This window comes from Littorina saxatilis, linkage group LG12, assembly GCF_037325665.1.
Source record: "Littorina saxatilis isolate snail1 linkage group LG12, US_GU_Lsax_2.0, whole genome shotgun sequence".
Lineage (NCBI taxonomy): Eukaryota > Metazoa > Mollusca > Gastropoda > Littorinimorpha > Littorinidae > Littorina > Littorina saxatilis.
Window position 1 is genome coordinate 58,649,863 of NC_090256.1, and position 27,553 is coordinate 58,677,415.

General features: G+C 41.8%; 1 protein-coding gene across 1 annotated transcript; it reads left to right on the plus strand.

Annotated features, from left to right (window-relative positions):
* Positions 1-802: 802 nt before the first annotated feature.
* Positions 803-26,504, plus strand: LOC138982383 (uncharacterized). Its single transcript, XM_070355648.1, has 11 exons — positions 803-1,861; positions 2,490-2,567; positions 3,670-3,754; positions 6,206-6,241; positions 7,158-7,291; positions 7,595-7,674; positions 8,908-9,105; positions 19,059-19,169; positions 21,366-21,496; positions 22,956-23,040; positions 25,271-26,504. Exons 1-11 carry the CDS (start codon positions 1,669-1,671, stop codon positions 25,649-25,651), a joined length of 1,512 nt encoding a protein of 503 aa, XP_070211749.1. The 5' UTR covers positions 803-1,668; the 3' UTR covers positions 25,652-26,504.
* Positions 26,505-27,553: the final 1,049 nt, after the last annotated feature.

Here is a 27,553-nt window from a genome sequence, read left to right on the forward strand (position 1 = left end):
CGACACGCGAAAGGCAAAATCACATTCAAATCGGATCAAATTTACACGGCGCACATTCTAACACGTTCATTTCACATCAGTTGAGCCTAATAATACACACAGTCGCATTATGCGTGCGTGCAGAAGTTATAGACATGTTCACGTAGTTCGCGGTTGGTTTTAGAAACCAAATGTTACGTAGCAACCGTTTTTTTTTAACGATCCAAATGCACACTGTAAAAATGTGTAGGGGAAAACAGCTAAGTGCATATGTAACACTACCACAAAACACAACGAAGATGTATACCGGGGGGTTCTTGGTCGCATTTCATTAGCAGCCACACGGATACTTAAAATCAAGATTTAAGCATGTCACCCAAAAAAACGCCATTTTTGACGTCATTTTCAGTGTTTGCTTTCATACAAAACACTAACCAGCCGAACGATTTTCTTGATTATATTATCGTTATCTCTTTGGTCAATTTGCAGTCTGTTGATATCCTTATATCATTCGAGAAGCAAGAAAAAATTCCGAAATCTAACTCTAAAGTCATGACCCTCTTGTGGTACACAGCTTTATGGAACGACCCATATGATATATCTATATATATATATACGACTTGTGTCTGTCTGTCTCTGTGTGTGTGTGTGTGTGTGTGTGTGTGTGTCCGCGATGCCAAGCCAAAGTTCTCGGTGGATCTTTTTCAAATTTGGAGACCGTATTCAGCTACACCCCGGACACAACCTCATCGATGAGATATTTCAACACGTGCTCTCAGCGCGCAGCGCTGTGCGCGCTGAACCGATTTTTTTTGGGTTTTTTTGTTTTGTTTTTGTTTTTTTTGTCGGGATCCACTACCAGTAACTCTTCCTTATCTTCTCCAGTGTTTTCAGTCGCGATTATCTCCCTTCCTCCGTGTGGCGTCAATGCATATTCCCGTTACTACGTTATTAGAAGGTCACTGCACATTACTATTTTTAGAAGGTCTCCAGTGTTTTGCGCGTTTATCTCCTTTCCTTCGTGCGCCGGCGAAGCCGGCGTCCCAGGCGCAGCCTGGTATTTGGCTCTACTTCTTCCCGGCGAAGCCGGTACCCGGCGAAGCGGGTAATCATCTAGTTTGAATATATATATACGACTTGTGTCTGTGTGTGTGTGAGTGTGTGTCCGCGATGCACGGCCAAAGTTCTCGGTGGATCTTTTTCAAATTTGGAGACCGTATTCAGCTACACCCCGGACACAACCTCATCGATGAGATATTTCAACACGTGCTCTCAGCGCGCAGCGCTGAACCGATTTTGGTTTTTCTCTGGATCCATTCCCAGTAACTCTTCCTTATCTTCTCCAGTGTTTTCAGCCGCGTTTATCTCCCTTCCTCCGTGCGGTGCGCCGGCAAAGCCGGCGTACACCCGGCATAGCCGGGTCCCCGGCGCAGCGGGGTATTCGGCTCGACTTCTTCCTGGCGCAGCCGTACCCGGCGAAGCGGGTATTCATCTAGTATATATATATATATAGTCTTGAGGTTAATAGAATAATACTTTTAACTAACTTCCAATTTCTTTCGTGTTTTGCAGGGACACTTTGGGCAGCATGAAATCAAGGCACCAAGAGTGGATCATCAAGTATTAAAATGCCCATGATTGTTTTTACCTAGCTTGCCAACACTTCAGGGTGTTGAACCAACCGAAAATATGGCTAGTGCACTCCCAGGGTCGGTTGGTTGGCCCATCGTAGGGGACAAGTCTGTTGATTTTTACAGAGATCCTGTAAAGTTTGTTGAGAAACACTGTTTTCGCTGTGGTTGTCGTATCTTCTCTTGTCGTTTTCTGAACACGCCAACAGCATTCATTTGCTCAAATGCAGGTGTTAGGGAGGTCTTGGCAGGTGAGTTCAGTGTATTTTGTGTGTACTGTGTGTGTGTGTGTGTGTCTCCCTCTCTCTCTCTCTCTCTCTCTCTCTCTCTCTCTCTCTCTCTCTCTCTCTCTCTCTCTCTCTCTCTCTCTCTAATATATATATATATATATATATATACACTTTTGAAGATCGATCTAACCTGAAATGAATCTCCTGTTACCTGAGAAAAGAAGGAGCATTGAAATGAGCGGGTACATTTGAACCTTAAATGCTATGCTTGTGTTCATATTTTGGCACATTTTGTACATTGTTGACTGCAGATGTGTGATCTGATGTTCAACAGCTCCTAATCCTACGCCGAACTCAGCAACTGTTTCTGAAGGCAGGTCTATTAAGGGTTTAATGCATCAGTTCAAAATCAACCCTGCATGGCTACTCGCAAAGCGCGCAGATACGTCATTTATCTTGGCACTGCTGAATCAATCTCTTGTGCCAGCGTGTGTTTTTTGAGGACTTCCTGGGATTGGGAAACCAGTTTGAAGTTGTTCCACAAAAATTGCTATTACCCAGTCTTATTTCTGGATGCTTAATTTCAAATTCCAACTGATCATCCACGTTGATCTTTTCATAGTTTTGACTGTCTCAAACTGTGTTTCAGATCAAGACAATGCCTTTGAACTTGGCTACAAACCTTTTATGGGGCAGATATTCGGCGACAACATTCTTTTCACAGAGGGTGCGTTTCTTGTCTGGCCTAAAAAAATGTTTTCTTTCCATAAATAAAAGGAGTTCTTGAGATCTTGCGCGAACAACTTATTATAATATTTATTAAGTTTGATGGGCTTGATATAATGCTAGCTGTATGATTACATGAAACCGGGGAACGTGTATCTATTGCAGTTGTGACAGCAGGGTCGTCTGGTGTCGGAAGTCAAATTAATTAACTATTTCTTTATCTTCTTCTTCTGTGTTTATGGGCTGAAACTCTCTCGTACACTAGTGTTTTTTGCATGAGCAGGCCTGAAAGTGGCGAGTGTTTTACTCGCTATGGCGAGTAGAAAAATGTACCTGGCGAGTAGAATTTTTCATCTACTCGCCAAAGGCGAGTAAAGTTTGCTAAAACAAATTCAAACCTCCGAACGACATTGTATCGCGGCCGAAGTGACTTGTGCATTTTCAGATCTTCTTTTTTTACTTTCACAACGTGCGCGCTCTCGAAACATTCATTCGATCGAACATTTAGCGATAAAGCGAACGGAGACTGGTGAATCGGACGGCGGAAAATTACAGAAGAAAGCTAAGTCTTCAACAACAAGTCAGCGAACCTTTGTTCCAAAACGGAAGAAGTAATTTTCATGGCTTTTGTACGCCGGTAAATCTGACTTTGTGACAGGCACAGACAGTTTTAAAAAGGAAACACTGCAATATCACAGCAACAGCAAGAAGCACATTAATTTTCAGCACATGATGCTCAACTTTCACGACAAGGAAAACAAGTCGGTAGTCATGCAGGCCTCAATTCAGTCAGCGTTCAAAAAGCAAGAAGTAAGACAAAGACCAAACCGACAGCATCGATCTTCAGCTCAAATTGAACACGGCTTATCTTTTGGCAGTGAAAAACAAATCAGAATAGATGCATACTGCTGGGGTGTATGCTTAGTATTTTTGTTTTTTCTTAACCCACCAAATCTGACATGGATTATAGGATATTTTCCCTGCATACTTTGTCTTGTGGTTGGGTGTGCTTGTGTCATCAATGGACAAGCTTGCTCATTGATCTTACAGGTGGGTGGTTAATGAAGTATAGAGTGTCAAGGCTTATTGTTGATGGTTTACAGGTGATGAGGCCTACATGTTCCGAGACGCCATGTCTCACCTGTTCACACCTGAAGCGGTTCAGTCCTACCAGCCAACTGTAGAAAGGTAAAACTGCAGCAGCGGGAGTGTCTCGGTGGCAGAGAGTGAGCAGACATGACCTTTTAATTACATTTAGTCAAGTTTTGACAATGTTTTAACATAGATGGGGACTCCAGACAAGGGTTGTGGTGTATGTGTGTTTGTGTGTATGTGAAGAGCAATTCAGAGAAACCTACTGGACCAATCTTCATGAAACTTGACATGAGAGTTCCAGAGTACATGGGTGGGATTTTTCCGGTATATGCCGGAAATCCGGATTCGTAATGTCTGTGGTGACGTTTTTGTTGTGGTTAATTATACAAATCCTTCAGTGTCTGGGGGCCCCCAGACCCCCCCTCTTCAGGATTCATGACATTTTTCAGTCCCACCCATGTGGGTATGATATCCTCAGTGGATTTTGTTGATAAACGTCTTGGATGACATCATATCCAGCTTTTAGTGATAGTTGTGGTGGAACTGTCACGCCCTCATTTTTCAGCCAATTTGATTGGAATTTGGGTCAAGCAATCTCTGACTCAGTCCGGACTTTGGGATTGCATTTCAGTTCGGAAGCTTCAAAATTAGTTAATCAGTTTGCTCATTAAAGTTGTCATTAAAAACGAATGTTCACTTACAGATTAAAAAATCATTGCATTTTATTCCTCGTCTTCTCCTGAATTAAGAAATATATAGATCTATATATATATTATGTTTACTTTAAAAAAACGCTCAGAATTAAAGAAAATAGCTGAGTATAATGTTCGCATGCTTCGGGTAGACGAGCATGACCCCTCTCGGTCTTCGGGTTTTGCTGATACTTGGATTTTGGAGTTGATCTTTTAGTTTGATGACTATAGATATATACTAAATGTTTTTATATCACGTCAGTCGAAATTAGCACTAAAATTAGTTGTTTTTAAAAATAATGTATGTGTAAACCACAGCTTAACTCGCTATGGGTAATGTCAGAAAAAATACAGCTTTCAGAATTTCATGTCTTAGTGAAAGAGAATGTAGGTTATGGTTTGGGTTGAGGAATCTTCAACAACTCATAGGGAAAGCTGCGAATTGTGTTTGAGGAAGTATACAAGCTGTCACAATGTTATGAGAAACTGGAGATGCAAGTAGGCATGACATGTCCCAGTGTAATACAGTAAAACCTCCCACTAACGACCTTGAAAATGTCCAGACAAATCGGTCGTAAAAAGGAGGGGTCTTTATTGGGAGTTTGGGAGGTAAACTTTTTTTCACAGGGAAGGCAACTGTTGGGCAGTTTAGTCTTTCATTGTGTTCATTATTCCATTTTTGTTCCCATTTGATGTGCATATGGGTTAGCATGATGTTTGTGCATACACAAGTGCTCAGACAGGCAGACATAAAACACACACACACACACTCTCTCACAGGGCCTCAAAAAACTTGCGTCATTAACCCCTGGTAAGAAGGTCAGTGTCTGTAAACTATGACAGGAAGAGTTTCCTCTCACAGCAAAGGAGACTGTCTCATGCCACACACACACACACACACACACACACACACACACACACACACACACACACACACACACACACACACACACACACACACACACACTCTCTGCCTCACAGGTAAAACTTGATCATTGGCCTCAGGTAAGGTCAGTGTCTGTAAACTGGGTCAGCAATAGGCGGGAAGAGGACAGCCGTATAGGCCACTGGACTTTCACGCACTATTGACTACAGTCTACCACCCTTGACTCTTAATGCGTGACTAATGGCGTGCATGTTCTGCGTGTGCTGGGTAATTACGAACTTTGACACTCACTGGTAAAAAGGACAAAGTCATTATTGACCCTATGTTGGAAGGTTGGTCGTCTGAAAAAGGAGGGCATCGTTCTTGGGAGGTTAGTTACAGTGTGAAAGGCATCCGCGCCGAGAAATTCGGTCGGCAAAAGGAGGGGGTCGTTCTTGGGAGAGGTGGTTACGGGAGGTTCCACTGTAACTAACTTTCATCGCTAAGGCAAAAAAATATATATATATATTTAGTCTGTTTACAGTAACATAGGCACCAAAAAATAGGGTTGGTAGGTATTTTTAAGTTATTTTGCCAACAAAACAGACTTTTTTTTTCGCCCAAATGCCAAAAAAAAGTCTAGGCTCGCACGAAAAAATAGGGTCGGTCGGGATACCGTAAACAGACTATTTTTTGGGGGGGCCTAAAAAGCAAAACAGAGTGACTGTTCATGAGACAAACAATGTTGAAAATCAAAAGATTTCTGTACTCACCAAGACAAAGACAGCACAAGTAATTGCTGATACAAAATCGGCACAGGCCCTTCGTTTAAATATTTTCCTTTGTTTGGATTGATAAATATCTTACTGGCTTGATGAGTATGCCGTTATGTTGGCATAAAAAGTTTGGGTGGTTTAGTCTGTTCAAATGTTTAGTTGATGCAAGTCGTATTGATTACGTTTCTCTTTATTTATTTTTCACATTCAGGATAGCGAAAAGGCATGTGGCTGAAATTGATTCAAGGTAGGTACATTCAAATTATTCTGCCTTTACATCGGTCCAGCAATTAAAAAAAAAAGTTCATTTTCTAGTCTGATTCATTCCTCTTCCTTGCGACCTTCTCTTCCTCCTATCCTTCAAACTGGTACAGTCAGAGCTCATTGCACCAAAATCATTAGTGCCCATGTTCTTTAAAATCCAGTCAAAACTACAAAACTTCAGAACATGTTACTTTAATAATAATAATAATGAAACTTTTTTTTATATAGCGCTGTTCACCGCCGAATGGCAGTCTCATGGCGCTTTACATTAGACATTAAAATTTAACATTTTACATGTAAAAAGTTTTCTTGTAAGAAATAACTTACAAGCATTAAAAACAATTCATAGACAACGACCACCTATAGTTATATAAGATAATCTAGAAAAATTGTTTTTAAAAAGATGGGAAAAAAACACGTATGATAAGTAATAGACACATAGTTACACATAAAAAGTCTGACAATAAAACAACTCACATAAAAGCGTACAGATCTAAAACAGAGAGCGAGAGAGAGTTAGAGAGAGAAAAAGATGAGAAAGAGAGAAATTATATATTGATTCGTAACTGAAATAACCATGGTATTGTGTTGTTTAGTAATTGATGCATGAATTGGCGTCTCGCAGAATTACACGCCCCTGAGGAAGGCCTGGCAACAGGTCGAAAATTTGGGCTGCCACTTGACATTCTTTGTTTGGCTTTTCTTTTCCTTGATTTTGTTATATATATATATATATATATATATGAAATAGCATAGTGTTTTAATGCCCACACATAAATTCCTGCACGCGCACACAGAGTCACTCACTCACTCACACGCAAACAGGTATAGCGATAGAATAAACAGAACATACAATGACTTGTTCTTAAGTATAAAATGTTTCTTTTTTTCTCCAACAGAAAACCTATGTGCGTGTACAAGTTTTTCAAGGAGGTTACAACGGAGATCTGCCTGACGTTGTTTTTGGGCATAGACTTCACAGACACCGAGGAGGCCAAGAGGGTGGTGGACCTCACAACCAAACACTGGCACGGTATCAACAGTCTTCAATTTTATTTCAGTCCCTTGTCTTCTTTTTCTTCTTCTTCTTTCTTCATGGGTGGTGTTTTGCACAAGTGGGATATGTGCACGGCCATCCCCCCACCCCAGTTAATTCATGATACAAACAGTTGAAATGGTGCAGCAGATGTTCCAAATGACAACGTACTGAAAGTAGTGACAAAGCAAGTATTTCATCACAACATCCCAAGGGGGGATAATTGTAGCAAACTCTCCCATTTACATTTTTGTTGGGTTACTGTAGTAGTGCTTGTGAAACTGTTGGTATCTGTTGCAGGTATCATATCCGTGCCCGTGAAATTTAAGCTACCTGGTGTTGGCAGCGAGTCTGCATTTAGTTCGGCTATGATGGCGAAGGTAACACAACAGACAACAGTTCTCATGTCACTACAGTGGACGCCGCTTAATAAAACCGCGGTTAATAGAGCCAGCCGCTTATAAAAGCCGATTTCAGACGGTCCGGATTTATCACTATATCTTATGTATTAGAAAAAGCCGGTTAATAAAACCAACCCGCCGCTTATTAAAGCCAGTTTTCTCAGAGAAATCACGTAGTTTGTGACTAAAACTCACATTATCTTGTTCTGATGTGGAAGACGACCAACAAACAAACACTCATAAAATCGTTCTTCTCTGACGAGTAATGGTTCGTGACGGTGACAGTGAAATTATTGATGTACCGAAGTGATCAAAGTACACGTACATGTACATAATTAAAACAAAAGTTCAACATCCTTCGTGAAGTTTTGTTTAGATTCAAACAAGTGTAAATGACGAAAGAAAGTGACTGAGTGACGTAAACAAAAGAGATTTTTTTTCTTTCGAAAATGACGTATTCCTGGACCGCCGGTTAATAAATCCGCCGCTTATTAAAGCCATTTTTCGTCGGTCCAGAAGTGGTTTTATTAAGCGGCGACCACTGTAATACATTGATAGGGTTCAATTTGAAACTTTGAGGTTGTCATCATGGATTGCCTCCCGATCAAAGAATAACTGAAGCCCGACAGAGCGAAGCACAAAGTCATAATTAGACCAGGTCAGACAATAATAGTGCCTTGACCTCATGTTCACCTGAACGTGTCAGGGGCTCTGAAAAGAAAATTGTTATGTAGGTGTTCCGAAAAAGGAATGTCACTGGGAGAGGTGGATACGGTGGGTCTGCCATGTTATGTGAAGTGGGTTTGAGTATAGAATAGGGTATGCTTGTTGGCAGTTTCCAGAGTTTAAAAAGCCCAACCTCGGGTGGTCGTTCGTGACCTCATACTGTGACTTGGGACAAAAATGTAGTTGTCGCTGGGACTGAAATTGAGTGGTCAAGTGTTGGACAGGTGGTCTTTTTGGAAAGGTGATTTATATAGCAAAAACCATCTGGGATCCTTTTGGATGGTCTTTGTGGAAATGTGGTTGCCAGGGCAGGTTCTGGTTAATAAAAAATAAAAAGATAAACAAGTCGCATGAAGTGATATCAAAACATTCAGTTAATCAGTCCGTCTAAAAGAAAATACGATATATATATAATTACATGAACATTTTTTTTCTCATAAAGTCATGATAATGGATTCTAGTAATTTATTTTTTTTATTTTTCCAGGCGGCCTTACTGGAAGTGATTAAAGCACAACGACACAAGAACGCGGAAGGGTTTGTGAAACGCATGCAAGAAGGGCATTCAGATGAGGAAGATGTGTTTGTCAACAATCACCTCCTGCTGTTTACGTCTGCCTTGGTTCCCAAAGCAATGAGTTCAATCCTCTCAAGTTTTGCCTTTGAGGTTGCCAAACCAGAGCTGGTGAGATACTTCATTAGCCATGTTAAAGCTTTTTGTGCTGGGATATTTATAGTATTCTCAATTATTGCAATTTGTCTGCCTTCGTTCACAGTGGGATGAACTCTGTACTCACAAGTTATGCCTGTGAGGTTTGGCAAAACAGAGCTGGTGTTGTTCGTATTACTATTAGATAACACATTTAAACTTTTTTGTACAGTGATATGTACTTGACACTCACAAAAACTGTTGGTATTGCTTGATACTTAGTGAGATGTATTTAAGATTGTGATAACATTTAAACCCTGTGGTTTTAATCTGAAGGAAGAGTTATGTTAAACCTGGATAAAGATGCAAGACCGTTGCTAGAATTTGTATTTCTTTCGAATACATCACCTCAATTTAACTAATAGGAGTTACCTTACTTACGAGTGCTAGACTGAGAAGCGTCCTATGTTACCAGTACTAGACTGTAAACAAGGTCGCTAACTCTAGATTTCCGTCGGTATACCATTTAGGGGAGTAGTCTCCCTTTGTCGGTAGTACCTCTCTGCGCATGTGCCAATGCCCATAATCCCCAGTTTCAATTTCTTGCTACGGGGAGCTAGACGTGTATTTAGACCTTTCCCGTCTAAGAAGACTTCCTTCACAGGAACTACAACATTCACCTTCAATCACGGTTTGGGCTTTCCTTTTTAAGGGCGATTACTACGCCCGTATACATTCAATGATTCATCACGTTGAACAACGTAACGAACCGTGAAAATGAAAGTGAAACGGCTTAAAAATGTAACAAAGTTACTTGGTCATAAGTAGAAGGTACTTCAATCATCAATGATACCTTGTTGACACACAGAGCCTAACAGGCTCCGTTACTTGTCTTTTAAAACTAGTGAACATGCAATTGAACGACAACTATTCTTCACTCAGTCGTTACGAATGTCGAACAGGTATTTACAGCGGTTGGTCGGTTTCATTGGCGCAATAGAACTCCGCGAACGATAACTTACCTTGCCGCTTTCAATGGAAAGCAATGGCAGGTCACCCTACACATCAATGTAGGAATACGAACAAGACCTTCAACTTCGAAATTACCCGGAAGTTTTTTGCGTTTTAACAGCTTTTTATCGACTACAGCGAGGTTTACCATGTGCGTTATCCCGACCGGAAGCGCGAGCATTTCTGATCCGATACAAAGTACCGAGCGCCCACGAAGGTTACATACGGCGTATGAATACTTCTGTCATTACAAACTGCGATGACTCTTGCGGGCAGCGTAGATACGGAACGCAGTACGCTTGAACGCTGATAGAACTGAAGGCACAGAGCGCCCGCGAATGTTACATACGGCGTATGAATACTTCGGTCATTACAAACTGCGATGACTTTTGCGGGCAGCGTAGATACGGACCGCAGTACGCTTGAACGCTGATAGAACTGAAAGCGGGTTGTATCGAAGAATAACAACAACAAACCTCGCCCGCTTGGAAAGAAAACCAAACACTGAGATTGAGATATGCGCCTCCGGGAATATTACGGAGGGAACTTCCTTTACTCTCAGAGAAAGGCAAGTAATTCTCTCTCCTATGTTTCTGGGAAACGGTGTTTTCTGCGGTTGGCAGATTATGGTTTTGGTATTTTTATCAGATGATCATGGTGGACTCACAGAGACCACGTGGTGGTACTTCTTCAAATTGGATAAAGAATACTTTCCTTGCCAACTTGTAAACTTGTATGCGTGCATACATACACATTATATATATATATATAAATATATATTAAAAAAAAAAAAAAAAAATTTTTTTAAATTGACATGGAAGAATTAAAGTGTATGCAAACACAGATGGGACATCTTTATTGGGATATAATCCTTTTTTCTTGGCAAAGGGTATCAAAGAAGTCAGTTGATGTTACAAATTCCATTTTCATGGAGTGTTTAAATCAGCTATCTGAGTGGTAAAAGATTTAACTTATGGATAAACTCAAGTGTTTACACTTTGAGATTTACACTCAGCTAAAATCTGTTGATACCACAGTGCCAGGAGACAGCTCTTCAAATTCAATTAGAACAGGCACACATATATACTTATGTTCTGTTCCAGTGCACAATTGATGTACATTACACTTGAATGACATGTTATGAATAATATACAGTTGAAACCATGCCTTAGGGGCATGAATAAACTTGGTTGTTAACACATGAGTTTTACACTCAGCTGAGTTTTCACAACATGCAAGATCGAGCAAGGCTCTGAATAATACTCACAGGTGAGCTTCCTATAATGTTGTCATGCCTCTACTTATTCCTGGTTCGTAGGCAAAACCTAAGCCTTTGACCTTTAACAAGGCCACATCTCTACTGTTGTCACCTAATCCTACGACTAGGTTCTCAGAAGTAGACAACAGGACCTAACAATAAGAGGCCGCCCATAAATAACACTGGCTCTAGTCAGGTTCATACAAGGGATACAATGTTTATCATTTCATATTATGGAAAATATAACATATTTGCTAAACGGATGTTGTTACAACACACAATTAACTATGCCTCCTAGACAGAGCGGCTACTCTCATGAGAAAGGTACTGGATAAACTCTTGGCACAACCATGCCGTTATCAGTACGAGGGGGAATTAAGTCATATTGACATGTATTTATATATACGTAGACATTACCAAACAGACAATGTCGGGCGCTCTGGGGAATACCTCCAGTAAGCACAGGAAGAGACAGGCTTCCTTTTCGCCCTGATAACTTCCAGGATCGTTGCGACAGCTTATGACAGACCCTCCAGCTGTCAGGCAAGACGTCCACTGGGCGTAACATGAGTAGAATCTCCCTGAGGTAGCTACAGCCTCGTCTGCAACCTCTCCCTTGAGGTGACCCCGTAACACGGCTGTTGACAGGACTGGGCCCCTCCCACCACTATCTTTGCCAGGGATCCCCATCATGATGGTGGCTTCATGCATTTTGACTACCAGTATTCAGTGCTGCAAACTGCCTGTAGCGATGCTTCAGCACCGGAAGGACAGCTCCCGCCCCCCATTGCCTGTCTACCACCTCCTGACGGACTGAGGAAGACCTAATGTTTAACGCTCTTGGAACTAGACCAACACTTCACGCCTGACCATATTCAGCAGTGCCCGGCTACACAGAAGTCTGGGAGTGTGAGGAGAATGCCTAGAGCCTCCTAGTTATCTTCATCACCTGGAATGGAGAGCTAATGGTTAGAGGCTACAACCTTCACACCGGGAAGCCGCCCTACCAGTAACAAGATGGCACCTGCAATCTGCATACAGATCACCAGTCAAACAGCGGTGGACAACTGAACAGGGTATGGTAGTCACATCAGTTTCCATGCATACTGCAAGCTCTTGAGGTCTCTAGATGTCTCCTTCGGATACACAGCTACAAGACAGACACTGCGTACCAAGATAAGAGGAATCAAAGTGTCTCAAGACATTTGCCTGAGGAAACGACTCTGAAGATCACTCACACTTGGAGTGGAGCTTGTTCAACAGGGTAACAGGCCCAAGAATCTTGCCATACAAGCGTCGGGCAACACGGGTGAGCATGTTCAGGCTACATCACAAGGCGGGGAGCTGTTGGAGATAACGCAGAGACGGGGGAAGAAGTGCTCTGAGAACGTCAAGTACAGAATGCTTTCATGACCTGTGGACGGACCCAGCGTAACAACTTGTAAGAGTTGCCCCTTCTTCCTGAATGTCATCTGACACCCGCATCAGCCAGGGGATGATGATAGAAATGTCAGATTGTACAGTCGACACTCAACAGAGGATGTCCGACACCTGTAACAGGTCACATCTCGACTGACAATGGTAACAACTCTGGCAGAAGCATCAACAGGAGAGACGACAGTAGACGTCCTAGAGAAGGGATGGGTCGTTTAAGATCACTGGGCAGGTGCCCCTGAGATGATCAGCAGCTTTTGGAAGACAACCTACCCCAGGGTCAGGCAGTCCTTAGGCTACACAACCTCATGGTTATCATCCTTGGACCAAGTCAAGAACCGCCCTGATATGGTGCTTCGTGGTCGGCTGGGCGTTAAGCAAACAAACAAACCAAGTCAAGGCAAAACCCTTCAACAGGGACAGCACTCAACCTACGTCATGCTTCAGAGACGGACAGACTTGACTAAAGAGGGAATGTCTCCCGAGGTGACTCCGCCCGTTTTCCATGGACTTTCCAGGAAGGACACTGAGAGATAGTCTGAGGTCTGGCCAACCATCCGCACTCACTGTGTTTCACTGCTCGTGGCGATATGCTATCTCAGCAGCAGAAAGCTTAGAGCAGGGCAGGCCAATTATAGCCTAGCCCTGCGCTGGCGGTGACCTCTTTAGTTTCGCGGGGAAATGCCAGCCGCACAAAGCCCTGTTCATTGTACTCTGGAACTGTACAGCTGTGTGGGCCAGTGTGAAAAAATACGTGTTTCTTGGTATGAAATGGACTGGTTTGCGTGACTTGAACGTTGGATTACCGTCATCTTGTGTATATTGTTACTCGGATATTCAGGCTTTGTGTATGTGCAAACTAGAGGTCCAGTGTGGATTCGGTTTGTTTGATTTTGAAGTAATACTGCTATCGAATCTACCGGCAGGTCGTTCTTTGTTGTACTTCCAAGAATCAGAACGTGCGCATTGTATACCATTTTGTAACCACGCTCAATGTTTATACCAACGACCGACTGTGTTTCTGATGTTGCCGTCAGTAAGTACTTAGTCTAAACTGTGTCATAGAGTGAGAATAAGTTTTTTAGGCTGTTTTTGTGTTTGACTTTGGAGCAGTTTTGTTTCGTTAATCCACGCGCCTAATCAGTGCATGCACCGTTTGGAACAGGCACTCGACTCGAAATAACAACCCCAACTGTTGTGCTGTGTTGTTTTGTTTCGTTTTGTCTGTTCTGTTTTGTTTGCGATAATGAAACAAACGTTAAATTGTCGTCGGATCGACGAGTTTTGTTTCCCGTGGTATATATACAAGTTTGTGAGAACAATACGAGTGAAAAACTGTGTTGAAAAACTTTCAAATCGACTTGTGTGCTGCTATTGGATTACTGATGTAGGAGTGGACGTCAGGTAGGCTTTTTGTTTTCTTCACATGCAGCTAACAATTTGCATGAACATGTATTGAAAGACCGTTTTTTCTTTCTTTTATATTACAGGCATTAATTGCACTATTTTGAATTATATAAACGCAAAACAAATTTCACATGCGCACCATACGCATGCCTATAATATGTTTTTAAATACGACTGTATATACTCTGTTGTTTGTATATATATTTTGTAAAGTGTTGTACATGTATATCAGTGTACTTAGGGATTACCTTTGTCTTTTTTTCCAATATTTTGTGTTCTTTTATTGTGACACATTGATTATGATGTTTTGTTTACTGTGTTGTCTTCTGTCCTCTTATAGATTGTGCCGTGCTTTCGGATGTTGGGTTTCCTGTTTATTTAACTGTAGCATACATGTGTTTTTCAGATCTGTAAGGTGTGGTATAATTATTTACTTGAAGAGCAAACACCTTTTTTAATTCTCTCATTTATCCTTTTTTCTGTCTTGTAAATTGTGGCATGTTTTGTTTCATACGATTGACATACATGTATTATCCGCCTATGTGTTGTCTGGGGCTAATATCATGTGGCACTTCGAGCGGATTTGGGTGATTTTTTTTTTCTCCTGTGGTATATTATATATATATACAAGTTTGTGAGACTTGTATAGGAGGGCCGTGAGGTAAGCTTTTTTGTTTTATTCACATGCAGCTAACAATTTTCATGAACATGTATTGCCGTAAGATCTTTTTTCTTTCTTATATGTTACTGACATTATCTACACTATTTTGAATTTTATATCTACACTATTTTGAATTTTATAATTATATAAACGCAAAACAAATTTTACATGCGCACCATCAATGACTTTTACTAGTAGTCCTTGGCATAATATGTATGTAAATACGATATACTCTACTGTTTGTATATATTTCGATATACTCTACTGTTTGTATATATTTCGTAAAGTGTTGTATATATATATGTGTATGTACTTGGGGATTACCTTGGTCTTTATCTTTCATTATTTTGTGTTCTTTTATTATGGCACATTTAGGATGTTTTGTTTACTGTGTTGTCTTCTGCCGTCTTATATATTGTGCCGTGCTGAAAACACGAAAGGCAGGGAGTAGAAGGCCACTTATCACGCATTCTGAACAGTGCAGAAAACGTTCTCAGTTTTTTAGGCTCTGCTATCTCTCTAGAGCGCGCGAGCTACAGATCCTTATCAACACAGCAGCTGCTAACAGAGCTGAGAGGGGCCACGCTAGCTGCAGACAAAGAAAGAGTCGTCTGTCAGGCGCCACTGTGGGGGGCCGGGTAGGAGGGAAATGGGGGAGGAAAGGGTAAATAGGCGGGAGGAGAGTGGTACTTGCCGGTTATTTTTAGCTGGAGCCAGCCTGGAGCAGAGAGTACCTCAAATGGAACACAGTGCACTATGAGATCCATGGGCCAGATTTCATAGATCAAGGAGGACCTCTCAGCCCATGCGGATTGATTAGTGCTGCCAGACATCTTGGACTGGGTAAACCATACGTCCCTCCATCATTGAGTCAAATTTTCCTGGAACAAGAAGAGCTTCCTCTACCTTTAGGGGTATTGGGTACGGCCACAGACACACTTGGATTTGGGAAGGCTCAGCCACCCCTTCCAACCGAACCTTGAATTGGACAAGCTTCGTTTGCCTCTTACAACTGGCGCTCTAAGATCCCTGGACCACAGAGATAAGACCTAGAGGTATTCCTCCCCCGAAAGGCATAATGAGTGCGGCAATACCTTTGACAGTGGGTGAATGTGTCCATCCCATCCATATGTAGACTCTCAGATGCCTGGACTCAAAAGCTAAAGGAGCTGGAGGAAAGAGACACAGTGAGATCCTAGCAGGAGCTAGGAATACCACACAAGGCTATCTCCCTCGCTCCCAGTCTACGGTGACACAAGGTTATTGGGTGAGTATAAGTTGTGTCACTCTAAGAGCTTGAGGTAGAGACACAGTGAGATCCTAGCTGGAGCCAGGAATACCACACCAGCCTTTTTCTCCCTCGCTCGAAGAGCCTGAGGTAGAGACACAGTGAGATCCTAGCTGGAGCCAGGAATACCACACCAGCCTATCTCACTCACTCCCAGTCTACGGCTACGCGTCGTTTTTGGGCGAGAAACGTGGCAACTCGGGTGCTGACTAAGACCTTTGTCAAGTCAGAACTATGCATCAGACCAAGAGAGTACACCTCCTGCCTCAGGCAGGGGCCTGAAAACAACTCTGCATAGTCACCCTAGAGCTCAGCTCCACATACAGCTGAAGTGCCCCAGAGCTCACAAAGCTATGCTGGTCAGACAATGCAACACTTGCCGCCCGCAGCCACGCCTACTGAAAATCCAGATATGGACTTGGGTGATCTAGGCAGAAGTACTACTGAGATCACAACATAAGACATCTTTGTGAGTTCAACTACCAGGGGGCAGAACTTTGCATCAGCCCAAGATAGTGCACCTTCGGCCATAGGCCGGAGAACATCACTGCATAGTCATCTAAGAACTTGTGAGCTCTACAGAAATCTGGAGTGTCCCAGAACCCACAAAACCTATGCTGGGCAGACAACCCAGCAGATGCCACCTACAACCATGTTTACAGAAAACCTAGATCAAGGACCTGGCTGATCAAGCCAGAAGACGGTCCTGCTGAAATCACAAATGGGACCTCTCAGTGAGTTGCATGCCAGGCATGGCACCCTCTTGAGTAAGACAAGAGCGGTCATTCAGCCAATAAGGGCTCAGAGATGCCCATGGTCACTGGGGACCCCCTCACGCTATAAGTGTGGAATTTCAAAGTAAGAAGCAGGTTTTCCCCTTGGGTAAAGGCAATACAGCTGGCTGTCTTTCACTGGCTATTCTAGGACAAATGGTACCTATAACCATTAAGGGTAGGCTTATAGCCCCCACATGCGTTGAGACAGGCACAGGAAAGGTGCAGACAGTGACCGTACTGCTGAGCGCACTTGCGCTTACTTCCTGTCACGCAGGAGGAACAGCTAAGTCAGCCTGAATTTACACTGGTATCTGTGCCTACCATCCTCATTAGAGAGGTAAATTCAGAGAGGATATATATATTCATTCATGCGACTGGCACAATTGTTTGCCAGGGAAAGTGGTGCCTCAGACCAGAATTCTACAGGATCTCTGGAAACTCTGTCAATCTCCCTTAAATGGAGGATCAGTCGCAGAGACGCACCTTGGTGATAAGTTCAAGGTATTAGAGGAATTGTTATCTCTGACCATTCCTCATCTTTTAGGTCGTTCACCTGATCCGCCTGCAGAACTTTACGTTGCTGGGGAGTTGGGTCGCTCAAGGCGCATAATGGCAAGTCATAACCATAACCCAACATTGATAAAGACAAGTGATCAGAGGAATAGTAACGACCATCGAGGTGAAACCAGCTCTACATTGACAGGTGGGACTTTCTTTCGATTGTCCCTTTCTGGAGCAAGTTGACACAGTGGCAACAATGCAACTTGCCACTCGCCCGACTCAGGATTTCTTGCTTCTCAGTCCGATGATCTATCCTTTTCTTCCCCCGATTTTACAGGGGGGATTCCGGACAAATGGGCTGAGTCGGGTGAGGTGACACTAGATTACCGATCGAAAGTCAACCCTCCAGCCTGTTATCTATTCTCCTATTAGTTAAATTGAGGTGATGTATTCGAAAGAAATATGTATTTTTTACAAGTAAAATGACTATTTCTAAGAATACTCACCTCAATTTAACCAGAGACCCTCCCACCAACCCCGCTATTGACTTAATAGCTTCGAATTGAAACTGGGGATTATGGGCATTGGCACATGCGCAGAGAGGTACTACCGACAAAGGGAGACTACTCCCCTAAATGGTATACCGACGGAAATCTAGAGTTAGCGACCTTGTTTACAGTCTAGTACTGGTAACATACAGGCATGGGAATTGTCCGCCGAACGGCGGATTTCCGCCGAATTTTTTTTTTGTTCCGCCGAAAATGCAAAAGTATCCGCCGAAAAAATAAAGGGGGGAGGCACACAAAAAAAGCACCGGTTACTTTGGCCTTTGCACAAAAGCCCGCGAAAACTTTCCGTACTTTGTTCACGCACTGCTACCGCCCGCCTCAGTTATTGAACTTTTATGTTTGAAAGTAAACCAGATTGCACAGATTGTGTTACAAGTTACATTTTCCTGTTTGTCTCAACAGATCAATTTTTTTTACAAATGTAAACCATATAATACATGTATATATTTTTTTTCTTCAAAAAAGCAAAAATTGGTACATTTTTGTACTAAAAACTCTAATTCTAAAAACAGAATTTAATGGCAAACTTGGAGCTCAGATGACACCAGATTGCACCATCTGGGTTCTTTGGAGAAAAAAAATTTCCGGGGGAGCATGCCCCCGGACCCCCCTAGTAAGGCTAGGCGCTTTGCGCCGTCGACTTGACGCTTCGCGTCTTCAGTTATAAATTTTCCGCCTTTTTTTACAATTTTCAATTCCCATGCCTGAACATAGGACGCTTCTCAGTCTAGCACTCGTAAGTAAGGTAACTCCTATTAGTTAAATTGAGGTGAGTATTCTTAGAAATAGTCATTTTACTTGTAAAAAATACATTTTCTTTGATATATTTGCTTAGAAGGACCACCTCCACCTTTCAACCACTGTGAAAAAGTTAAGCAGCTCTGCCAAAATGATGACAAACATGTTTTTTGTGTGATATGTTATTTGAAATACGTTTAGGTGTTTCGCAGGCTGCCGACACCAAACAACATCCCTGAAGATGGACACCGCTCAAAAGCAACAACAGTTGTATACAAAAAGTATAGATATTTGAAATATAAAAAAGTAGTTCAGTTTGAAATCCTTTTCTTGATGTTTTGTTCAAGGCATCACTACAAGGAGAGCTTCTGACTAACGACCAGTTGAGATCCTGTCTGTTCAAAGAGGTTCAGCGAATGCATCCGCCGTTTTTTGGCGGACGAAGAGTCGCCAAAAAGGTAAGAGCTTGTTTTTACATTTAGTCAAGTTTTGACATTATGCTCCAGCAGACTGGGTCTCAAACATTAGGTTTAAGGCTTCCCTGACATAGGGAGGAACTCTTTATTTAGTGGGATCCCGTCCGTTCCCATTCTTCATCAGACACCACAGACCACAGCTCTCATGCTGCTTGTTGTGTTGTTGAAAAATTGCCCAGACTGCCCTTTTCATCCCAATCAAGTTGCTTCGATTTTCAGGGATGCTGCTCTGTAATGCCCTTGTATTTTCAAGATAACTGGATTCTTCAGGCCTCCCCTATCACTGATTTCTTTTATCACTTTGCTCCCATGGTTAAGTGTTCTCGTTTTCAACTCGGCAACTTTGCTGACCAGTAAATTGTGGGCATATTCGTTTTTGGACATGACCTCAGCACTTAAATTTGACTACCTCAACTCTTGGATAAATAGGGGCTGCTGCATCGTTCACCTTTGTGTGGGTTTTTACTCTCAAAACTTGACTAAACACAAAAAGTGCCTTTATTGTCAACAATTCACATTTTAGTTATGTACAGATGAACTACAAGGCACTTCGATATAAAAGGTGCAACCCCCACTTTTAAGGTTAAAATGAGACAAATCAGTGCAAGTCAAAGGAAGAATACAAAATGGAAATATTTTTGGTCACGCTCATAAGAGACATACCTAACTCAGTGTTAGGCATTTGTGAAGTGAGACTACAGGGGAAGCGACTGGAAGGGTATCTGTTATGTGTTAGAGAGTACAAACTCTCAGACCATTGGAAACCATTGCCACGGTAACGTAAGCAAAACTGCTGATATCGTTTTTTGAGTTAGGCACTTTTATTTTTGACACAGGAAGACTTGTTTGGAAACTGCAAAGGTACGCAAAAGCTTTTGGGGGGTTGTTTTGCAGTTGCTGTCAGCTCTTTATCTCATGTTTTCCGGTGGCAACAGCTCGAGATAGGCAGTTTGCAACTTATAACTAAAATGAGATAGGCAGAAACCAAATCAGTTTTTTGCGTTTTTCTCAAAACAGTAAAATATGACATAGACAATTACCTTATGAGCGTGACGTTTTGCTCCCCATGTGCGTTAATATGACATAGACAATTACCTTATGAGCGTGACGTTTTGCTCCCCATGTGCGTTGATATGACATAGACAATTACCTTATGAGCGTGACGTTTTGCTCCCCATGTGCGTTAATATGACATAGACAATTACCTTATGAGCGTGACGTTTTGCTCCCCGTGTGCGTTAATATGACATAGGCAATTACCTTATGAGCGTGACGTTTTGCTCCCCATGTGCGTTAATATGACATAGACAATTACCTTATGAGCGTGACGTTTTGCTCCCCATGTGCGTTGATATGACATAGACAAATTACCTTATGAGCGTGACGTTTTGCTCCCCATGTGCGTTAATATGACATAGACAATTACCTTATGAGCGTGACGTTTTGCTCCCCGTGTGCGTTAATATGACATAGGCAATTACCTTATGAGCGTGACGTTTTGCTCCCCATGTGCGTTAATATGACATAGACAATTACCTTATGAGCGTGACGTTTTGCTCCCCATGTGCGTTAATATGACATAGACAATTACCTTATGAGCGTGACGTTTTGCTCCCCATGTGCGTTAATATGACATAGACAATTACCTTGTGAGCGTGACGTTTTGCTCCCCATGTGCGTTGATATCAAATTGAGTGGATTGTAAATGCTGGTTAGTCTTTTGATCTTTGGGCATGCAATGACCCATACTTTTCAGCAGAGAACATCTGCCTGCTCTAGTTTACAGACACTGACCTTCTGACACCGGGTCAATGACAGAGTTTTTAACTATGTGAAGGACGCCTTTCATGTCTGAGAGGAAACTTTGCCAGGTAGCAGAAACATGCATACCGCTGGAGAGGGTGTGTTATGTTTCTTGGTATAGTGATGTGGGTACATCTTTACTCTTCTTTAGCCATACACAGGGCGATACCGGTCAATAGGGCGCAGGGGTTATAATTGAGGAAAAAAAGTGCACCTTTTATTCTGGAAAGCACAGTAAATCAAAATATGTCAAACCCCTAAAACACACCAAATAACAATCTTTCACTATTTCCAATGGGCTTTGCTTACCTTGCCTGCTTGAAAGTATGTATTTTGAACACAGGATTTTGAATGCCATTGTTCTCTCGTTCTCAGGACACAGTGATCGGAGGCTACAAGATCCCAGCACAGTCTGCTGTGGTCTTCATGACGTATAGTGCCCACAGAGACCCTGCCGTCTTCCTCGACCCCGACACCTTCAACCACAAGAGGTGGAGCTCAGACAGGTCAGTTTACCATTAACCAGACCTGTTTACCCTTACGATTTTGGCGTAATTTATTACGATTTTCTGCAAAAAATACGCCATTCCGCTATCCGTGTCAAGACTACGATTTTCATTAAAAAAAAAATTAAATTTTTTTATTTTTTTTAATTTTTATTAATTCACATGTTTGGCATTGTTTTTTTCAATGGCAAAATGGGGTGAAAAAGCACAGGACTGACCAGAGATCATATCTGTCTGATGAGACGCTGGAGAGCCTTCTGGTGGTGAAGTCTCGCCCTCACTCATTCGGCAAGCGCAAGTACAGTAGAGAAGCGCTTGACACACTGAAAAAGGCCTACTACGAGCAAAAGAAAAAGAATCAGTGATGCATGTGCTTTTGATGTGATCTGCTTTGAAATTATGATGACTACAAAAACTGACTGATGTGTTTTGTTTGTGAATGATGGATATATGTGCATGACTGCGTTTCGCAGACACAGTTGTCACGTGCGTTGTAATTGGCGACGAATGCTGGATGATTACTATTTTTGTGCCAGGATTACTATTTTTGGGGCTGAGCATTACTCCAAAACACTTATGGGGGTAAACAGGTCTGCATTAACTCATTTGCACACTTACATTTTTTTAATGTTCTCACATGTGCTGTTATAAACAGACACAATGAATTCACCTGCAATGTTGCCACTATTCCAGCTAGGAGCTGAAAATCCTTTTTTTTTTTTTTAATATCTTCATCCGGAAATTCCGGTCTTTGAATTTTGTTGCAAATTTGTTGTTCGAGACAAAAACATTCTAGTTTGTTTTGCTTGGTTGAATGTTTGACTAGCGCTTCCAATCCAAGTTTTGACACCCTTATGTGTGGAGGAGAGAATTGGTTTCTGGTTATATCTTTTGCTTATGAATACTTTTTGTTGAAGCTCGCAAGTTATTCTTTAAAACTTATGTTTTGCGCTTGGTAAAAATGGGGTTCATCTGTGAAAATGATGATGAGGTAGCGTAATAAACTAGAGGCATGCATGTGTTAAAAACAAAGGAAATGGGAAGGGTTCACAGAAAAGAACAACGAAAAAAGGGAGTATGGAACCTGGTTGAAGAAGATTGATTTGGCTGGAACGTGTCTTTGCATCTTTTGTTCCCAATCACTCATTAAAGTATGGGAGCAGTGGAAAAAATCGCATGGTGCAACCTAAGTGAAACTGACTTAATTTTAGTGGCGGTTTGTAAGCTTTTGTTCAAATACTCCAGATAACCCTGTAGTAGTGATGTCACATACTGAAGAGTGATCTCTTTGAGATTGATTGAGTGTGACAACAGAGCTCACATTGTGCTTCATCTTGATATTGCCCTGATACCTTCAGCGAGGGACCTACACGGACACTATATGTTGCAACTAGAAGTGACTGGTATTGCTACTTATGGTAGTTATTGTATTTCTTCAGTTTTGTTCCTTAATTTGCAGTGGTACCTCCGATGACAAGTTGTTCACATTTGGGTATGGTCCACGACGCTGTGTAGGCCCACAGGTAGTGTGGAACATCATCAATGTAAGTGTTTTTAATTCCCAAAGGGGTCTGCTTACTGTTCCGCAGTTGTGTGGAAGGATTGATGTGTTTTAACAAATACCCCCCGCGGGTTAGGGGGAGTCCCATATTGGTTGGGACGAGAAAGAATTTACCCGATGCTAACGGTTCTGTTTCTCCTTTTACCCTTGTTAAGTGTTTCTTGTATAGAATATAGTCAATGTTTGTAAAGATTTTAGTCAAGCAGTATGTAAGAAATGTTAAGTCCTTTGTACTGGAAACTTGCATTCTCCCAGTAAGGTCATATATTGTACTACGTTGCAAGCCCCTGGAGCAATTTTTTGATTAGTGCTTTTGTGAACAAAAAACAATTAACAAGTGGCTCTATCCCATCTTTCCCCTATCCCATCTCCCCCTTTTCACCGTCGCGATATAACCTTGAATGGTTGAAAACGACGTTAAACACCAAATAAAGAAAGAAAGTTTTAACAAATATTCAAAATAGCCATCTAAAGACTGCTTCAACCAGATTATTACCAGAATTAAATAAAATGAAAACAACATTAGTTAATAGAATGTTTGATTACAGACAAAACAAAGCATTCACTAAGTGCAAATAATAGGCAAAACAAAGCATTTACTAGTGCATCTTGAAGACAAAACAAAGCATTCCTAGTGCAACTCATAGACAAAACAAGGCATTTACTAGTGTGTCTGGAAAACAAAACAAAGCATTTACTAAAAACAACAAGGCATTTATTAGTGCGTCTGGAAAACAAAACAAAGCATTTACTAGTGCGTCTGGAAAACAAAACAAAGCATTTACTAGTGCGTCTGGAAAACAAAACAAAGCATTTACTAGTGCGTCTGGAAAACAAAACAAAGCATTTACTGCTGCGTCTGGAAAACAAAACAAGGCATTTACTAGTGCGTCTGGAAAACAAAACAAGGCATTTTTTAGTGCATCTGGAAAACAAAACAAGGCATTTACTAGTGCGTCTGGAAAAAAAACCCAAGGCATTTATTAGTGCGTCTGGAAAACAAAACAAAGCATTTACTAGTGCGTCTGGAAAACAAAACAAGACATTTACTAGTGCGTCTGGAAAGAACCAAGGCATTTACTAGTGCGTCTGGAAAACAAAACAAGGCATTTACTAGTGCGTCTGGAAAACAAAACTAGGCATTTACTAGTGCGTCTGGAAAACAAAACAAGGCATTTACTAGTGCATCTGGAAAACAAAACAAAGCATTTACTAGTGCGTCTGGAAAACAAAACAAGGCATTTACTAGTGCGTCTGGAAAACAAAACAAGGCATTTACTAGTGCGTCTGGAAAACAAAACAAAGCATTTTACTAGTGCGTCTGGAAAACAAAACAAAGCATTTACTAGTGCGTCTGGAAAACAAAACAAGGCATTTACTAGTGCGTTTGGAAAACAAAACAAAGCATTTACTAGTGCATCTGGAAACAAAACAAAGCATTTACTAGTGCGTCTGGAAAACAAAACAAAGCATTTACCAGTGCAATGGTACCTCCCTCAAAGACCCTTCTATTTGACGGCTGCCTCAATGTTACAACTCAATTTTCTGTGACGGATTATTTTCCCTTCTATTTCTTAGTATTTCTGACCTCTATATTAGTAAATTATTACGCCCACCTCTCTGTTACGACATATGAGTGGACTTAAAACGATTTTCTTAATTGACTGCTAATACCTTTAAGTTTACAAAAAATTAAGTACAAAAAGGGAAGTGAGTTACATTGTAGTTCTTTTACATTAATATTTTAGAAATAACCATCCAAAAATTGTTTTAATCAAACTATGAACCAGTTACTTAATTATTGCTGAGCTGGGCATAGTCGGATCACTGGTTTACCTGAAAAGATTTACCTTATTTTATTATTTGTGTGTCTAATAACCTTAACATATAACTCGCAAGTGTTGTTTACATGTGAATGTTTCCTGGACTTTTCTTTGTTAAAGTTTAAGATAAAGCTGTCTAATTTTCCTTTACAAAATTCACGTGGGCAATAAGTTTCTCAGATACCAGGGGTAGTGTGCACGAGAAAGTGCCCAACTTGGTAGGAACCAAGCACTGTGTCGCATTGGTTGAAATTGAGATTTATTTGAAGTCTCAAACAATCTGACCCAGTCTCGCCCAGTTGGGGTGACTTTCTTGCGCACACCACCCCAACATAACAAAATGTTCTAAATTTGTATTTTTTTTTTTAAATCTCATTTTTTTCCTGACAGGAGGTGATGATTCAGCTGTTGTCTTGCTACAACTGGCATATGGTGGAAAAGAGGGACCTCACACACAAGCTTCTACCCGTCTCCAGACCCAAAGGGGTATGCCTTGTCAAACTCTTTCATGCGAATGGACCCTCACCTAAACCCACAGTCCAGAGCCAAGGTGGCACTGGTTCATCACTCTCATCCACAGATGAGAACTCGGTGACCACTGGCACATCTCCTTCACCCACACTGGCCACAGATCAGAACCAAGTCAGTGGTGTTGCTGCCTGTAGCAAGTGCCCAGCCCAGTGCCAGAAATGTAGGACTTGCAATCCCCTTTTTGAGTCAAACTCCAAGCTTGATCAAAGGTTCACCAAAAACCTTTTTGAGCCAAGCTGATATTTTTCGTCTTTGACAAACACAGGTATTTTTGTTTGTTAGCTTTGTTGAATTACTGTGCGTGCTCATGGCTGAGGGGAAACTGACAGACTGTGATGCTTTTGTGGCTTTAGACAGCAAGTTCTTGGGCAAAACAAAAGAAAAGGTAGGAATAAGGTAACCTGGCCAACCATATTTGTTTTTTGCTCACCCTTTAACTTGTTGCACCATCCACAGAAAACGAAGTTTGTGCAGTGCATGCCAAGGGAAATAATTATACTCAGCAGCTCTGTTCATGAAAATTCAAACTGCAAATAATTACCTTTGTGCAAAAGAGAAAGACAAACAAAAAAATGCCTAACGACCCTACTTTTATAATCCAAAATTTGTTGTTGTTACTCTATATTAATTTAAATATTTTTACCAGTAGCAACAGTGGAAAAAGCTCTTATTTTTTTAAGGAATATTTCTTTTTTTCTTTTCTTTTTTTTTTTATCAGAAACTGGCGTTAAAGCGGATGGGGCATGATTTTTTTTTTTTTATCTTTAATGAGGCAATACTTTTTTCCAGACTTCTGCATATTTCCTCTCCTGTCTCGTATAATACCTCAAATGCATATCAGGGCTGGTGAACGCAAACAATATCTGCTTGAACATTTTCCGTAGTTTGTGGAACATGTCTGTAACTTGGCAGCTACATTTTATCTTGAACTGTTTTTGACCTCTTTCTTAGTGAAAATGGTGATTAAATTACATATCTTGCCCAACTCACATATAGCAATTAACCCTAGTTCAGTGCTGGTAACGCTGTACGTGTCCCCTTGGTAACAAGGGAGACAACTCTAAAAAAGAGTGACCAATACCCATACTGGTATCAAGTCCAGACCAATACTGAGTCTGTCTTCCGTATGCGTGGGCATATGCCGCCATGTTTTCATTCCTACCTCGGCGCTCAGTCAAGTTGGTCGCTATTTTGTACGCTCTGGCTGTTTTACAGCCGTTGTCACTGAGTCTTTTGACTTTGTTACATTCCTCTTGGTCTTCTACTCTTCGTTTTGACTTCGCTACTATGTTGAGGTGAGATTTTTTTTTTCTTGAGTCTTTTTGTCGTGGCTGATAGTGCCAGGAAGAGGCATATCCCTAAACAGGTGGCTGCTGAGTCCTCTCCGTCCAAGAAAACGCCTAGGAAATCTAAACAAACCGGCCAGGCTGTTGTTTCTGTTTTAGAACCGACCTCCAAGAAATGTATTGATGTATTGGTCGATTTGCCGGCTACCTCCATTTTACCTGTTAGGTCCTCGGACAAGGTCGTTCATGAGGATAAGTCTGTTAAAGGGACTTTCTCTTCTGTGGGTTCTGGTTTGGCTTCTGCGGACGTAGCTGCTTTGCTACTTTTGCTAAGTTCGCAGGTTTCATCTTTGGCTGCAGAGATTTCGTCCACGAGAGCAGAGCTTCGGGCCCTTCCTTCCGGGGTGACTGATGTCTCTTCTCCAGCCAAGGTTCGCCCTTCCCCTTCCCCTTCCGCTACGGTCACGCACGCGGATGTTCATGCTTCACAGGATGATGATAACTGTCACTTCCTTTCGTTGAGTGGTCCGTCTTCCGGTGTTCCAGTTCAGTCTAAAGGTATGTCAGCTACGCAAGTAACCGGGTTCTCCGGCCAAAGCGTGGCGCGTCCTCAGGAGAAAGTAACCCCTGACGTGATTCGTAGGGGCGAAAGTTCTGATCTCTGGACTGGCCCCCACCGCTCTGTCGGTCGGTCAGTGCGGGGTAGGGACCCTGAGGAGCGAACGGAAGTCTTGGTGCACCCCGCCTTATCAGAAGATTTTGGCCAGGGTGTGCAGCTTCCGCTTCCGCCCTGGGGGCAGGAAGAGGGCAGTAAAGCTGGCTCCTTGTTGAACTATGACAGTCAATGTGGGGGTCA

Excerpts from the sequence above, each read along its gene's own strand:
- LOC138982383 (XM_070355648.1), top strand. The coding sequence starts at position 1,669 with ATGGCTAGTGCACTCCCAGGGTCGGTTGGTTGGCCCATCGTAGGGGAC. Across the intron at positions 9,106-19,058 it reads AGGTTGCCAAACCAGAGCTG|GCATCACTACAAGGAGAGCT; the intron begins GTGAGATACTTC and ends GTTTTGTTCAAG. Across the intron at positions 21,497-22,955 it reads AAGAGGTGGAGCTCAGACAG|TGGTACCTCCGATGACAAGT; the intron begins GTCAGTTTACCA and ends CTTAATTTGCAG.